A 17,550-nucleotide genomic window follows, 5' to 3' on the forward strand; every position below is an offset into this window, starting at 1 on the left:
CAGGTTTCACGCACATGACTGTATTAGGCATCCATGTCCGATCCGCATTTCTTGCAGGTAGCACATGGACACACTCATTGTCAACCATGTGCTGTCTGCATCCATATCCCAATTCCGCAAATTATAGAACATTGCATTGCGGACGAAATAAGCCATTTCTACTAATGGGAGAGAGAAAAATGCAGAAAGTACATGGAAGGTGTCCGTGTTTTCTGGATGTGTGGATTGCGGACTGAAATACGGATACGGTCATGTGCATGAGGCCTTACCTGCAGCAAAAGCAGGCGCTCTTATTGCAATAGGGACATTTGCTTTTTAAAGGGGTTGACTGGCCCACATTTTTTTAAAGGGGTTGAGCAAGAATGGGGGGAGTTTTTGGCAATCCCCCTATACGACTTGGCAGGACCTGTAAAGGGAAGCTTACTTACCTGATTTCCGGTGCCATCTCCCCGCCCCTTCTCCTTCCGTGGAAAGAGCCAGTTCCAGGAATCAGGTAAGTAAGCTTCCCTTTACAGGTCTGGCCAAGGGTGGGTGGGGGGCACTTGTCCATCTCACCCCCCTATTGTTGCACAAACTCTTTAAGGCTCAGAACAGCATGAAGAAAATAAAATCATATTGACCCCAATGATGCCCTGTTGCTCTCCACTGTTCTCCGTTTCATATTCCCTCTCGACACTCACAATCACTGGCGGCAGCGGAATTGAAGTCGTACAAGAAAACGTTCGGATAATGTGAGATATGATCAGACGGACTTGACCTGATAAAACAGTCCATAGGTGCATTATGATACCCTACCTGTGCCATCAGTCTGACCATGTAGAGAATGTGCTGATAATAAAACAGACCTGGCATCCTGAGTTTGCTCATGTAAGTCACATGCGGAGGCTACAATATCCAGCTGCTATCCACAGCGAACGCGTGCTAACACTAACTATGCCGTGCACGCCTGGCGTCCATGGCACTGGGGGGGACACGCATAGCAGATCATAGCGCACATTCCCGTAGCAGCTGCCTGGTGCCCCAGCTGGTGGCTGCCACCATCAGCAATGAGCTGACACAAAGGCCATTTCTCCTGCCACAGTCACGTAGTGATCCAGGATTACTTCTGGCCAGTCCATCAATGGTGCAGCTCTGTTCTTCCATCTGACTGCAGGCTGAATGCAATGTGATACGACTGGATACGCCACAGATTCTGCTCTGTTGAGCTACAGAATATACGCCTGATACCAGAGTCCCCATACAAAGCCCCCATACTATCGACATTGAAATCTAGAGACGCATGTAAAATGTCAAATGCGTTTTACAAATCATTTTATTTTCCGAATTGCATAAAGCTCCTATTTATCTAGGTCAAGCCGTTCCATCCAAGTATTCTTATGAAACCTGGGCACCGGCTAATGCCACATAACTCCAACCCAGCACCCCCCCCCCCCCCCCCCCGACCCTACCACGGAGATCTGATACTAAAGTCTGTCTACATTAAACATGGTTTTCATGCTTTGATGTACGAGTCCCTCTCACAGGACGCAGATGGTAGCAATCTGCGCAACTGAAAACAGACTTCTCAGAAGGGTCAATGTCACCATAAGGAATGTGATGTTACCAACCAGGGCAGGAAAGCAAGATCTCAGCACTGCCGGTACCCCCATACAACACGTGCGGGGACTTCTACCGCCTCCATGCAAGAACAGAACTGATGTTTAAGTTCTCCATGTGCCAAAATACATAATGATATCATGTGTTGCACAGTGAAACCTCTCCGAAGACCACCTAACTGAGAAGACCACTGTCTTATCCAGACCTCAGATTTCAGTTCCACCATATATTACGCACCATGACCATGTTTTTTAAGAAAACAACTTACCGATGCAATTTAGGGAGGTCGGCCTGACTAGGAATAAATCCCAGCCTGGTTGATCAGACTGTACAATGAACAGCATTGAGCGTGCCATCTGCCTGCGGCTCGCACGTTATTTAATCTACCGGGGCAGCGGGAACATCTGTACACAGTATATACATACATGAGGTCTAATGTTTTGGTCTGAACTTCCTGAGAGAAGGAGATTCCAAACCACAACTGTAAAATCCCAGACAGGCAGGAATTGGCGAGATACTGGTAACCATAGTTTATACTGGAAAACAGCGCAATGGCTTAGCTCCCGAGTTATGTCAGCACCTGGATCAATACTGATGGAAAGTATCCTCATCATTTCCAAAACAAACCTGGGATGCCAAATTAAAAGCGGTCAAAAGTTACGCAAAGTCGATTACCTTTTGTCTAAGCAGCTTATTACGCACTCGGCCCCAGAGTCGGGCCCCTGTGTTGGATGGACGTTTGGCCCCCGTGTCCTGTAGCCTCTCCAGGCAGCAGTGCTCCAGGTGCTCACACACAGAGTTGAGGTTGCAGTCGGTGTGCATGATCACCTCCGTCATGGCTTGCTCTTGTGAATCCCGAGCTGACTGTCACCTTTCTTCAGGCTCCCAGACACCTGTACAAGGGAAGAGCTTCCTGCCCCCCACCCACCAGGTGACCGTCACTCCTCATTCCTCCCGCACAGTCCCAGTAAGCCTTTCTTGCACAAGAACACTTCAGTGATCAGGGATTTCGGTCAGCCTGGACTGAAATCACAGCTGCAAACAGAAAAGGCTCAGAGACCTGCATGGAACACAAGGCAGCCTGAAGCCTTCCTACAACTGTGCACAGTCTTACAGGCAAGGGGATGCAAAAGGCGGCCCCCGTCTCCCTCTGCACTCCTCCCATTCGCCCAGGCTCTCCCCCTTATGTCTTAACCATTTGGATACCACTCCGGGGAATGGACACTAATCCTAAACCTGTGAGCAACAAACACAAAGGTTATTTGATAACTAGAATAGGGTCAAACGGGCCAAAACATAATCGCACACTGACGGTCATGGAATTACAGCTCTGCAGCCTAAAATCAGTCCCCGGGCAGTCATCTGATAAGTCGCTAAATGTAAGGGCTCATTCACACGAGTGATGTTCACATCCAGAAGCGATCAGCGTCCACAATGAACCATTGGGCCATCTCACATGGGCAAATTTCCACACTGACCAGCGCCGTGTAAAGAAAATCACAGCGTACACCATTTAGGTCCGATCTGGTCTGCAAGACTCAAGTGAATGGGTGCATGCCGGCGGTGCATGGTCACAATTACATCTTTCTCTCACTAAGCTACTCACAATTTAAAAATCAAATACAATCCTTCTTTTTTTTTGTGGTGGGCAACAAATATGAAAAAATTGGGTGACAACCTGATAAGCAAATAGTAACATTAAGGCCTCATCCACACGACCATATGTATTTTGAGCTCTGCAAAACACGGATGACGTCCGTGTGCATTCCGTCTTATGCAGAACAGAACAGCCGGCCCCTAATAGAACAATACTGTCCTTGTCCGTAATGCGGACAATAATAGGACATGTTCTATTTTTTTTGCAGAATGGACATGCAGACATACGGAAACTGAATGCACACGGAGTAACTTCCGTTTTTTTTGCGGATCCATTGAAATGAATGGTTCTGCATACAGTCCGCAAAAAAAATCCCGAACGGACACAGAAAGAAAATATGTTCATGAGCATGAGCCCTAATGCAGACTACATTTGATTTCCCTACATCAGACTAAAGTAGAAGTTTCAACAAGCTCACACTTTGGTACGACCACACGGTCAGGTTTCTTGAGGCAGTTTTGGAAGCCAAAACAGAGTCAATTATATATATATATTAAAAAGGCCTCCTATTTGTGCCCCTCATTTATGATCCACTGATGATTTTATCTTCCAAAGCTGCATTAGGACACCTGAACGTGTGGCCGTACCCCTAGAATAGGATCACATTTGCAGCAGATAAATACAGAAGGCTGTGCCGGCAGAGGAGGAGACTACCAGAGTTACTGTATTCGGCAAAGTCACGCATCTCCTGATCCCCATTCAGTATAATGAGATCCGGCATAAATGTCAGCTTTCTACCAGAAAAATACCACTGCAGGCAGCAGTATTTTTTCTGCAGAATGCTAGCATTTATGCCAGAAACCAACTGGATCCCATTATACTGAATGGGGATCCGGCAGTGCCCGTCTATGCCAGATATGGTAACTTGGGTAGTTTCCTCCTCTGTTGGAACAGACTACTGGCTCTACCTGCTGTAGCTGTGAACCTACCCTTAGGGTAATGCGACATGGAGCAGCAGTCATGCAGCCTGAAGCTAATGCATTTCAGTATATACATTCCTGTTACGCTAGTCAATAACTGTTTGCTAAAATGAAACTACTATGGTTGGCATCAGTATAGAAGACCATGGTTATCAAGCCCATTTAGGCTACTGCGATCCAGCGGCCTGTTCCAGCAGAGAATGCCGGGAATCAGCCGGACACAAACCACTGCACACTGCCAGATCTCCTCCGGACCCCATTATACTTAATGGCGCTGGTGTGCATTCTCTGCCAGAATAAAGTAGCCTTACATGGCATGTCAGCATGTTAAGGGGTAAACAGACTCGGCGGTGGACCGGAAGAGCAGCGGAAAATCTTAAAGGGATTCTGTCACCTCTTTTACCCTATAGAGATGCGGATCGCCGCTAGCATGTCTGCAATATACCGTACTTGTCCCATATCTCTGAGTGGTTTTATTGAGTGTAAAAAATAATTTTATATATATGTAAATGAGCCTGGTAAGGAGCCCAAGGGGCTGAACTAACCGTTCTGGAGCCCAGCCATGCCCCCTGTAAAGGAGTCCAGCACCGACTGTATCCACGAATCTCCTCCTTGTTTACAAAGTCAGATCGCCGCAATCTCACGATACGCCAGCTCGCGCATGCGCAGTGCCGGCATAGTGTTCCTTCCCTGTGCTGGCATCAGCCTCAGGGAAGGAACTGCGCATGCGCGAGGTCACGCACCGTGAGATTGCGGCAATCTGACTTTCTGAGCAAGGAGGAGATTGCTGGTTACAGGCGGTGCTGGGCTCCAGTACGGCCCCTTGGGCTCCTTACCAGGCTGATTTACATATATCTAAAATTATTTTTTACACTCAAAAAAACCACTCAGAGATATGGGACAGGTATATTGCGGACATGCTAGCGGCGATCTAGCCGTGCATGTCCTCATCTCTATAGGGTAAAAAGAGGTGACAGAATCCCTTTAATATCATCGAGAAGATATGCACAGAAAGCTCAATAAATCCAACCGTGAAGTTCTTTAAGTGGTACAGAATACCAAGACTAATAGCGAGGTAAGTTCCTGCGTTGGGGTCACAGTCAGATGATGGCAGCTATTAAGTTACAAGGAGGCCTCAAACTAAATGTATTACTTTTCAAAATTGGACATTTAAGTCCTGACCTTTAATCTCTCAGAGTCTCTGCAAGTATTGACTATACTGGCGAAATTAAAAACCGTTTCCTACTGCAAGACTTGAAAACATCTTACACTATCCAGACCTGATTTAGACCGGAGTCATATTACATTAGGAAGAACGCGCCAGCATTCTGCAGCATTTAGCAAATTATATTGCTGATACCAGGCAAATATCAAAATACAAAAACTAAGGCAGAGAATAACCATACTGGCCGCCTTCTAAATCAGCTAGAAGCATCTGCTGAGCATACACCAAAGTATAGACCTTGCCTTCACGTTACTCATATTTGTTAAGATGGCACATGTAGGCATATAATAATGCTTGTGGTCTGCTCTCTGGCCACCTACCATGCTTTCTTGACTTATTACAAATATTAATTCATAATTGTTCTGTGACATCACTGGAACCTGGATCATTCGATCACAAGAACGGGGCTCCCGAGCTCCCTGATCCTCCTCAATGCCCAACCTCACTCAGGAGAAGACTGAATTGACAGCAGTCGATAAAGCGCCTGGCTCTCCATTCAATGTCTATGCAGCTGATGGAAACATCAACCTCTCTACTGCTGTTTCCACAAGCCCCATAGACTCTTCTTCACTGTGGCCTTATAGTGAGGTGGAACAAGGGGCCCAATTCTAGCGATTGGTGACAGACCTATCAGTGGAGCTCCATGTATTCAGATAGGAGTCTATAAGCACTCTACACTTAGCTGGTGCACACATCTCTGTTGTGTGGGTGAGGTGCGGAGATATTGTGTACCTTTTGACCAAGACGTAAAAATACCAGCACTCCTGACGGTAGACTTTCTGCTGAAGATCTTGATAGAAGAGCTACCTTGCTACTCCCCACACCTCTAGCAGTCAACGGGCAGATGTATCCGACTGTCACACCCCAGAACCAATGAACTACTAAACTCTCCGATCACTGCGTGAAAGGTCCTGCAGGGGCACTAGAGAACAGAACCTTCCTTAATACTTAAATGGATCTACATAAACGGATGGATCACAGCTCCACTCTAACGCAAGTTAAAGGTGATGTTACATAACCGGAATACCTCTTTAAGAGGAAAACGGTTTTCACGCAGTACTTTTATTATATATCCTTATTTTTTTCTTCTTTTCTACTCACTGGCAACTGTGTTAATACCTATAAATCTCTCATGCCGAGAAGTATTTTAGTCTCTGATGAAAAACGTGAGGACAGATCTTCCAAAAGCAATATGGATTAAGCATAACTGCTGGCGCTTACTTAAAGTCATATTTAAAAAGTCACACGGGACGATACTGGATACCATCAACATGCATTATGGAAAAAACATTGGTAATTTCCAAGCCTACAACAGTTAAACGAGTTCCTGAAGAGAAGCACCCACTCAGCTAATCTCACTTCCTAATACTGAAACTCTTTGTCCTGTTCAGGCGTGCTTACAGCTGCCACGCAATGGTGATGAACAGGGTGACCTCTGGAAAAGGCATTTGGGTTAAGTAGGGGGGGCAGTTCTAAACATTTGGAAATATGCTTCTTCCAGGTAAGAGGCATTCAAAGTTACACATTGAAAAGCTATTAAAATATAGAGGTGGTGATGGTGACCACACTATAAAAAAACAAAACAAAACACAAAAAACACCCCCACACTAGTTCTCATGCGCCTCCCAAAAGTATTCCATCTATCTGCAAATTATGAGGACGGATCCTAAATAAATGGGAATTTCTTGTATTATCAGTCACATCAAAGGTCTTTGCCGATGTTATTCTAGAAGAATATCCCCCACCCCCAGAAGACACATTTTACTGTGTTTCCATATTGGTCCCAGGGGTTCCAGATTCATTGGCAGATAAGATAAAAACACAATCAAGTTGACTCCAGCCTTCAGTACGTTGCACAGTGACAAAGGCAGAACATTAGAATCCAAGAGCAAGTGTGTATTAAAAGAAACAAATAATGATGAAGTAGTGGGACATCTTTATCAAGATTTGTAAATCACTTCAAAGCCAGGCATAAAACAGGACAATCCGGAACACGTCCTTTAGATGTCTTATCTGGAAGCACATATGGCTCACAGATTAATTTGTGTCCTATAAAACAGAGCCATCCGGCCAGTTGATGAGGCATTATCAGATCGCTCTACCACACCCGCTGATGGTCACTGTATGTAGCGGGGATAGATCCTACAGTACGGGGCGCTTTTACTGCATATGTGTCAGGCGTGAACGCCATTCTTTTACTGTCTTTCTAAACAGATGGGGTATAATAAAGCATTGTCTGGAGATTACCCTCTAATTGTAGGGTGCACTGACAGAGAGATCTGAATCTGAGCCAAGAAGAATTTCAATGCCCAAGGTGATCTGTAGATAACTAGTTTAGTGCAGTCTTCTCTACAGATGGTGGTGAGACGAGGTCAAGGTTTCCTATCCCTGTACTACTGTAGAAACCAATCCTGCTTCAATGGCTACAAGGCATATGGTGCACTATATACTGTGTATGCCATGAAATTACACGTCAATATATTTGGGTTATACTAATAGTTTATTGCCCCAATACACACAGATGTATGAAGAAACTTTGCAAACAGTCTTGATTAAAAATATTGTTCCCTACACGTTACTATGGTAACAGACTACAAACAAACCCTGTGTGGTCATACTCCCACCATTAAACTATAGTAAAGCAAGGGGTGAATTAAATTCAAGGGGTTGTCTCACGTCCGCAAACGGCTTGACTCATTTTTCCATTGCATTATACTCCTCCTGTTTCCATGGTTAAGACCACCTTGTAATCCATCAGTGGTGGCCGTGCTTGCACACTATAGGGAAAAAGCTTCGGCCTCTCTGGTGGCCGGAACCGCGGGCCTTATATTAACTTGCTCTACATAATAAATGCCATTTGCTGAAGTGAGGGAACCCCTTTAACTTCTACTTTCCATAAAAAGGTGTGCACGGATATCAGCTGTCCAGCCATTACTCTCCATCCTCTCATTAAGGCCTTGTTCACATTTCCGTTTTTCACTGACGTGCGCTGTCTGCATTTTCTGCGGACAGCACGCGTACCCATTGATTTAAATGTGTCTGTTCACATTTCAGTATTTATTTTTACTGACCGTGGACATGCACTACTTTGATCCGTCACCTATTGAAGTCTATGGGTCCGTGAAAATCACTGACACACATCCGTGTGGTTTCCACGTTGCGTACGTTTTTCACTGAAGACTAATAAGAGATTTATTAGAAATAAAATTTTCAGCTGAGCAACGTACACACGGATGGTAAAAACGGACACACGGACCAACCACGGATCCTTCACGGACATCTTCACGGATGAAACACGTAGGCTTTTTTCACGGATGTGACACGGAAGTTGAACAAGGCCTAATATGATTTTTAGGCAAATCTAGTAGTTGGGAGGGAGATAATGCCCCCTCTGTCTGGCAGTCCAGATAGACATCAAACGATACTGACAGGGCCGCTGACGTACTGGGTGTGACTGGAGTTTTTTACAATCTAGCAGATTGATTGAATACCATGAAACACATCTTATTCATATACTCCAGCAAGAAGAATTTATCACTTATTCTCCAATCGCAACATCTATGACCACAATGTCTTTGGCTCTGATGAAGTTAGGGGAGCACAGAGCTCGGCTACCATGGTAAGTGCCCCAGACTTTGAATGGGCAGGGCACATGCTCCAATGCTGCTCTACGAATACTACTCCTACCCATGGCGATCAGTGGGGGTCCCAGAGGATGGACTCCCCACCAATTTGGCCGTCATCATCTATCCATTAAATAGGTATTGATTTCTTCTGGCCATTTAAGCTTTCACCGCTAAGGAGTACGGTAGTTTTATACGTCCTTCTCTAATAGCATGAGCATGTCTGTCTTCCATGAGGCACAGGGGACTATTAAAGTGGAGCATTGCCTTTCCTTGCGTTGTTGGATGCTTATTGTTGTTTTTTTTTTATCATGTAGGGTTCCTACACATTCAGCTGCTGCTACAGCCACCTTTCTTGGACAGGGATTTTCTGCCATTTGCGATACCAGCTTCTGACTGTAACTGATAAGAGCGGCACTGGCCAGACAAAACCTCCATTTTCCTTCTGAAGCCCTGACAAAGAATGAACCGCCAGACGGCTCAATCCAGCATAAATAAAGGGAGAGATAAATCTCATTTGTTCAGGGAATCTGCTTAGCGGAGGATAGAAGATTTAGAGAAATGAGGAAAAACCATCAAATAGAGCTCTTCCCTGCCACAGCAAATATTCTGTAAATGTAAAGTGACCAGGACACTATACCAATCATACCATGCCTGCCAAAAAGTGCCTATGAGGAATGGTGGGGGATTTATCATAAGGGGAATATCTGAAGTCCGTTTTCCTTGAGTCTGCTTCGGTGTACTTTGCGTCAAATTTATCAAATGTCAAACGGTGGGGGAGATTTATCAAAACTGGCATAAAAGGAAAACTGGCTTAGTTGCCCATTGCAACCAATCGGATTGATCCTTTCACTTTCCAAAGCAGCTCTGAAAATGAACGGTGGAATCCGATTGGCTGCTTTGGGTAACTATACGCCCGTTTTCCTTTTCATCAGTTTGAAAAATCTCTCCCATTGTTTGTTAAATTTGGTTTATCTTTGAACATAGCACAATGGTCTAGAAATGCTACTCCAGGTTTCTTCTCCACCCTCATACTGGAATGGCTTTGGGACCTTTTTTGTGAAATTCGAAAAGGTCCCAGTGATAAATCTGGAGCGAAACTAATACACAGCTAACCATGCCCAATTTTACAACTATTTTTCAAAACTGGAATCAGTGGTGTAAGAATGCAAAAAGTTATAAAAATGTTGTGCAAGTGACCTCACAAAGTCACAAAAATAACTGTAATTTGTGATTTTTTTTTACCTAAATAGGTTGATAATTCTCTGGTCATTCGTTTTAGTGTATCTTTATGATGGTTGAGGTTTAGCTGACACACAGATCTATATCCTCTGCACACAGTTAAAGAGGTTTTCCCCGCAAAGGACACAGAAAGAGGGTTCCACTGCTCCATTTCTTCCCAACTGCAGTTAGAAGGAATGTGGGGCTCGGGACCACCCTTCTAGTGATCGGTAGGGGTCTCAGCAGTGGGTTCTCAGTAGAGATGAGCTAATTTCAGGTTATGAATTCAGGTGAATTGCATTATGGATTCCGTTACCACGGACCATAACGCAATGCTATGATGGAATGCATAACGGGATTCCTTTAGAGACATTCCGTTATTCATTCCGTCATAATAGAAGTCTATGGGCTGCAAAACGGATCGGTCCCGTTTCCGTTATGCAGGAGAGGACTCCTCTGCAAAACGGAAATGGAACGGATCCTATTTGCAGCCCATAAACTTCTATTATGATGGAATGCCTCTAAAGGCATTCAGTTATAGAAATGCGTTATGGTCCGTGGTAACGGAATCCATAACGCAATTCACCTTTTACCAGTAAACGAAGCGTGAACGAATTTCAAAATATGAAATTCGCTTATCTCTAGTTCCCAGCAATAAGGCAAAATTTCAGTGCCAGCAGACTTCTGCACGGCTCTGATGGGCCCTGGATAGCATAATCCAGAAAGATAACATAAAACAATGGTAAAATAATTTAGTGTTACGTTCAGGGGGCTCAAGGTGGTCCAAAAGTAATCAGCGCAGCCATATCGATAGGGAAGAACTGCACCATGGTTTACAGTGAATTAGAGCACTTGTAAACTTACTACATTACCATAAAGTGAATGTCAACCTTTTTAACTCCTTAGTGACCGCTAATAAGCCTTTTTACTGACATAAACAAAGGGGGTTCTAGCTAAACAGCTGGCTTTAATCAATCATTACATGTACCCAAGATGGTGCATTAAAAACTATAACTTGCAAAAAATAAGACCTCATACAAGTACACTGACGAAAAAACAAAACAAAGTTATAACTCTTGGAATACGATTTTTTTTCAAATGTGCGTGGTCACTAAGGCGTTAAACCATATTTCCTAAAATATCTTTAGGGTGAATTTATATGCTGCAAATGTCCCATCACTCTAAATGGGACTTGCTGAAAAACCAGGTAATTGCTGCAGAAACAACCCCATTCACAAGTATGGAATAGATTTTCGGCAATATAAATTTCTGTAACAAATCTACCGTGTGTGTATTCACTACAGTAGCCAAAGTTAGGTTTTTCTGATACAGAGCTTCAAGTTCACTGTATAGATATCCATTTAAAAACATACAGATTGAAGTAAGCTCCCTCTAGTGGTGGTTTTAGACAGCCAAAATTTATCACATATCCACAGGATACTTTAAAGAGGACCTTTCACCAGTTTTTACTTTATAAAAGCGATACCTCACACTGTAGCCCATGTCCCCTAAATCTCCCATTGCTAACTGTTTTCATGATATGCTTCTCTGTTGCGCCGCTGTGCCCCTGGTTCTGTTTAGGCGCCCTGTATGCTAATTTATAGCATCGGAACAGGGAGGAGGAGATGGCAGCTTTCCTCAGGGGGCGTCTCTTCTATCTGGCTGTGGCGCTGTCCAATCACAGCAGAGCGCGTCACAGCTATTAAGAAAAAAACTGCTCACCTTCTCCCTGGCTGTGACGCGCTTTGCTGTGATTGGACAGCGCCGCAGCCAGATAGAAGAGACGCCCCCTGAGGAAAGCTGATGTCTCCTCCTCCCTGTACTGATGCTATTAATTAGCATACAGGGCGCCTAAACAGAACCAGGGGCACAGCGGTGCAACGGAGGAGCATATCATGAAAACAATTAGCGATATGACATCTAGGGAACAAGGGCTACAGTGTGAGGTATCGCTCTTTAAGTGATAAATGTATGAATTCCTGTGGTTTGACCATTGGGACCATCACTGATCACAAGAATTGAATTCCCAAGTCACCTATTCGAATGAAGCTATCTACATGCACACTACACCCCCCCCCCCCCCCACACCCTATTGTCTATGCAACCTCAGGTCACTCCCAGTGGGAGCAGGTGTACGCATTTGTGACCACCATAAGTGGTCTATGAAGTGGATATGGAAGCTCTGTATTACAGAAATGAAGCTTCTACTGTTATAATGAAACACATTAGCACATAATTTATGATCTCATTAAATTAAATGGTATTCAAGGGTGAAAATTACATTTAAATCAGAGTTAAAATGCAGCTGAAAGGAATTTTAACCAGGATTGCAGTCCAGTCACTCAGCCCCAGTGTACTTTCACATGACTGCATCTGTCTTTTTGCCTATTTTCCCCCCCAAACAATTGGATTGCATTCCAGAAAATGGATTGTGATATTATCAGCCCACTGGACTAATATGTATGTGTATATTTTGTGCATAGATCTCAAAGGGAATGCATCACTAACATTTTTATCTGCCAGTTAAAACCAGACAGCAATACATATCCCTTTTTTTCTAATCTGTTTTTATCTTCTGATTAAAGATTTTCTTATTCTAGGTTTTGAACGTGATTATGGGGGCGACCATCTTGCCTGAGTTGTTCTTAACAGAATTTAGACATACTTTACAGCAGCCACCATGGGCCATAGACTCAAAGGACAGGAAGGATCTCTCTAGATGATATCTGTCATTCTAATCCCGCCTGTAATGATAAGCAGATAACTGCAGTAAAGTGATCTGTACAGACCAAGCCTATTATTAGGTTTAGTAGCCAGTGTAAAATCTGGCTACTAAAAAAAAACTTTTTTTCATCTAGAGAGTGACATGGAAAATTCAAAATTACCATAAAAAATTATTTAAAAATATATTTAACGGAAAAACATGACTTTAACAATTGGCAGTTTTCTGATGACATTTCCTCTTTAACAAATTTCTTTGGTTTATTAGTAACAGATAATACAGAAGGCCTACTTTTTGTAAGAATAGAGGTTAATTTTTCACTCAGCGCTCCAGATGGCGACCATTTGCACCTTTAAAATTTGCAGATGGCGACAAGACTTTTTAGCCTTGTCGCCATTTGCGACAGGGATGCTGCGCTGTAGCTGAATATTGCTGCGGGGCGTGGGAGCCAATAATTCCTTGCCCCGCCACCCTAGCGCAGGCATTCGCTCAGCAGCACAGGGGAGAAGGAAGCAGTCTCTCCCTCCTGTGCCGCTGCCACCAATGAAAAGACAGAGGAGAAAAGGAGGGGAGGGGCTGTGGCTACTGTGCCACCAATGATGTTAACTCACCCATTAATTCAAATACAGGAGGCGGTGGCTGCAGAATCACATAGCCTGCACCCGACCTCTATGACAGGCAGCTGCTATCCGCGGCAGATAACCCCTCAGGTGCCGCACCTGAGGGGTTAGCTGCCGCGGATAGCAGCTACCTGTCAGAGGTCGGGTGCCGGCTATGTGATTCTGCAGCCACCGCCTCCTGTGTTTGAATTAATGGGTGAGTTAACATCATTGGTGGTGCAGTGCGACCCCCAGGGCCGATCCTACACGGGGTGCAGTGGGTGCCCCGCACCCCAGCGCTGTCACCCGAAAGGCGCCGAGCGAGCCGCCGGGACTTTTTTTTTTTTGACTTTTTATTTTATTTTATTTTATAATGCCCGCAGTGGCGTAGCTATAGGGGTCGCAGCGGTCGCAATTGCGACCGGGCCCCTTAGTCAGGGGGGCCCACAGGGCCCCCTCAAGCCAGGAGAACGCAGCCGCAGCTGAATAACTAAGATACAATTTACAGGGGGCGGAGCGGAGGCCGAGAGGAGAGGCCCTGTGTGACGCGCACTGTGCAGGGCAGCTGGGCAGGCGAAGTGAGGAGGAGGGGCCGGGGGAGCGGCTTCAATTGAGGTGCGACGCAGGACTTAGTCACGTACCTCACTGTGACCTCCTGCGTCGGATCTCGCGAGATGACGCGGCGCGGGAAGGCACAGTGAGTGAGGCATGATGACCGCCTGTACCAGGATGCCACAAGCTGTGAAGGAGAGAGAGGTAAGTATTAATTATTATTATTTTTTTATGTACCCTACGTTCTACCCTTATTGCAGAGGCACTGGGGGCACGAGAGGAGGACCACTGACAGTACTCAGTCAGTGGACATCATAGTATTAATAAGAGTGGAGACTGGAGAGACTACCATTATATTAATAATAAAGAGGGGGCTATTATATTAACAACGAGGGGGACATTATATTATTAATAAAGAGGGGGTCATTACATTAATAATAAAGAGGGGGCCACTACATTAATAACAAAGAGGGGGCCATTATATTAATAAAGAGGGGGCCACTACATTAATAACAAAGAGGGGGTCATTATATTAATAAAGAGGGGGCCATTATATTAATAACAAAGAGGGGGCCAATACATTATTATTAATATAATGGCCCCCTATTTATTATTAATATAATGTCCCCCTCTTTATTATTAATATAATGGCCCCCTCTTTATTATTAATGTAATGCCCCCTCTTTATTATTAATGTAATGGCCCCCTCTTTGTTATTAAAGAGGGGCCATTATATTAATAATAAAGTGGGGGCCATTACATTAATGATGAAGAGGGGGCCATTATAATATACAGGGGGAATAATATTATGAGGAATGGGGGACTACCTGTCTGGCTCTAGCACAGTATTGGGGGGCAGCAGGATGAGTTGTTGAGACCCCAGGAAGGAGAGGATGAGAGTAAAGTGAGGAACCTAAAAAATAATCTGTGAAACTGCAGAGACGAGAAGCGGCTGAAAGAAGGTGTCATGGCGGTCTTATCTCTGGATGAAGACGTTGAGAAAAGTGTACATCACAGGAGACGTCACTGGATGTAACAGGTATGGTGCGGCATTCTCCTGTAATAATATTACCCATGCACATATCTGTTTCTCGGTAGGGTAAGGGGTATATAGAATTTGACCCACACTGCCGCATCCGGCCCCAGACTTCAGGTAACACTGTGTTCTGAATTCTGGGGCCTAACTAAGGGGTATCAGGGGACATTATTATACAGGGGTAATATAACTTATATTACCCCTGTATAGTGTACCCTGATACCCCTTAGTTATATTACCCCCTGTATAATTTACCTGATACCCCTCAGTTATATTACCCCTGTATAATGTCCCCCATAACAGTGTGTGTTATCCACAGATCTCCCATAACAATGTGTCATCCACAGATCCCCCAAATTATTTTAAAAACCTGCTGTTTCTCTAGATGACCTTATGTTTATGGTAGTGGTAATAGAGTCTCAATGGTCTATAAAAGCAGCTACACTATTTTTACAGACCTTTGAGACTCTATTAACACTACTATTAACTATTAACATAAGGTCATCTAGACTAGAAAAAGCAGGTTTTTAAAATTCTTATTTTTCCCATTTAGGTGTTAGAGCAATCTAATTAAAGTTATGTTTTAACACCTAAAGAGAAAGAAAAAATAAATAAAAACCTACGGTTTCTCTAGATGACCTTATGTTGATAGTAGTGTTAATAGAGCTTCAATGCTTTGTAAAAATAGTGTAGCTGCTTTTATAGACCCTTCAGACTCTATTACCACTACATTGTAAAGGGGAGGAGTTAGTAAGATAACCACGCCCATGTGGGGGCGCCAGAAATATTTCTGCACCCAGGCGCCTGTGACCCTAGGATCGGCCCTGGCGACCCCCTCTATTAGGGTGAATAGGACAAGGGTTGTAGCCCCTAAGGGGGCTAATAGTTAGTAAATGAAAAGTGTAAAAAAAAAAAAATATATAATAATAATAAAGTTTACAAAAAAACTAAATATTAAGTATAAATCGCCCTCTTTCCTAATTTTACTTATAAAAAATATAAACAATAAACATATTACATATCGCCACGTCTGAAAAGTCCAAACTATTAAAATATGAAAAAATATCTCCTATGCGGTGAATGTCGTAAAAGAAAAAAATAATAACTGTCACCTTGTCCCCCCAAAAAATAGGATAGGACTGTTCTATTATGGGCCGGACGTTCCATAAAATGCAGAATGGTGTTTTTTTTTGTTGTTGTTTTTGCGAGGTATCGAATGATATAGAGTATCACAATACTTTTTTATGGTATCGAAACCGAATCAAAAAATTTTGGTATCGTGACACCCCTATGTAGTGCTGGCTCATTACTGTGACCTGCGTCTCATCTTCTCCAAGTCTTTTTTTTTTTTTTTTACTGTAATTATATATATTTTCAATTTGGCGACTAAAAATTTAATTTGGCTCCAAAATTTTCAGTTTAGGAGCCAATGGCTCCTGTTTATTTATTTTTTAGTCTGGAGTACTGCCACTGTATTTTTTTTTTACCAAAAAATAGATCAGATCTCAGCAGAGGCAACAAGGAAAACATTCCCAAAAGAAAAGCTTGTGAATGCTTCACTTGTTACCTCTGCTGGGATCTGTCCCCATTTAGGTTAAAATAGACACTACGAAAAAGTGACCGTTAGTACATACAAGGTCCAACACTGCTACTAATACGGGGAGGACGGGGCAGTTATTTGGATATCACACTCGTGTATTTAGTAAATATAAACAGCACAAATTCAATGACCTGTTTGTTGAAAGCACAAAGCTGACAAAGATGTCCCAATTATGAGATCGTGAAAATGAAATCCACATTTAAAAAAAAAAAAAAACAGCAGAAGAAATGCCCCTAAGCCACATCTGCCTTCAATCACTGGCCCCATGTCCCAGATGGGCCAAAATCAGTAATGGCAAAGAACAAGGCCAGGGAGGCTTTGGCAGGAACCAGTCACAGACACAAATCTCCAAAATATGCAACATACAAAAAAAAAAGCCATCTTTTGAGGACTCCAAAGAATATAACACCCATCATTCACTAAACAAAAACGAGCGTTTCTATGAAATGTAGAAGCACATCCTTGAGATAAAGGCTAAGAAGCCCTGACATACCCATATAAACTAGTTTATGCTTATTCAGGTTCCCACATCTTTATCTAGTTAGTTATGATCCCCTGCTAAAAAGTGCACTGATTACCGTATATTACATTCCTCTTTCATTAAAAAAAATCTTGAATTATTCTCTTCTGTCAATTTGCTAGAAATTCAGTTATTTCCTAATTATATATCCTTTCCTGGGAAAACTTGGATTCCAAACATCCCCTGTTATGCAGTTACACATTCCTGGCAGAGTCATCACTGTGTAACTATACCAGTCAGGAGTTCGAGGGGGCAAACCCTATGCCAGCTGTAATGATG

The 17,550-nt window shown here is 43.5% G+C and overlaps 1 protein-coding gene across 4 annotated transcripts in view; it reads right to left on the bottom strand.

The window, feature by feature from the left end:
• ABR (ABR activator of RhoGEF and GTPase) overlaps positions 1–17,550 on the bottom strand; it is a 381,876-nt gene that overhangs the window by 17,019 nt on the left and 347,307 nt on the right. Inside the window, exon 1 of one of the 4 annotated variants that reach the window (XM_040423384.1) lies at positions 2,272–2,694. The exons of the other annotated variants lie outside the window; for them this stretch is intronic. Coding sequence (XP_040279318.1) covers positions 2,272–2,433 — 162 coding nt within the window. The 5' untranslated portion in view covers positions 2,434–2,694. Of the gene's footprint in view, positions 1–2,271; positions 2,695–17,550 lie in introns of those variants that run through there. 4 annotated transcript variants of the gene reach the window in all.

The sequence above is a fragment of the Bufo bufo genome, chromosome 3 (genome assembly GCF_905171765.1).
Source record: "Bufo bufo chromosome 3, aBufBuf1.1, whole genome shotgun sequence".
Classification (NCBI taxonomy): Eukaryota; Metazoa; Chordata; class Amphibia; order Anura; family Bufonidae; genus Bufo; species Bufo bufo.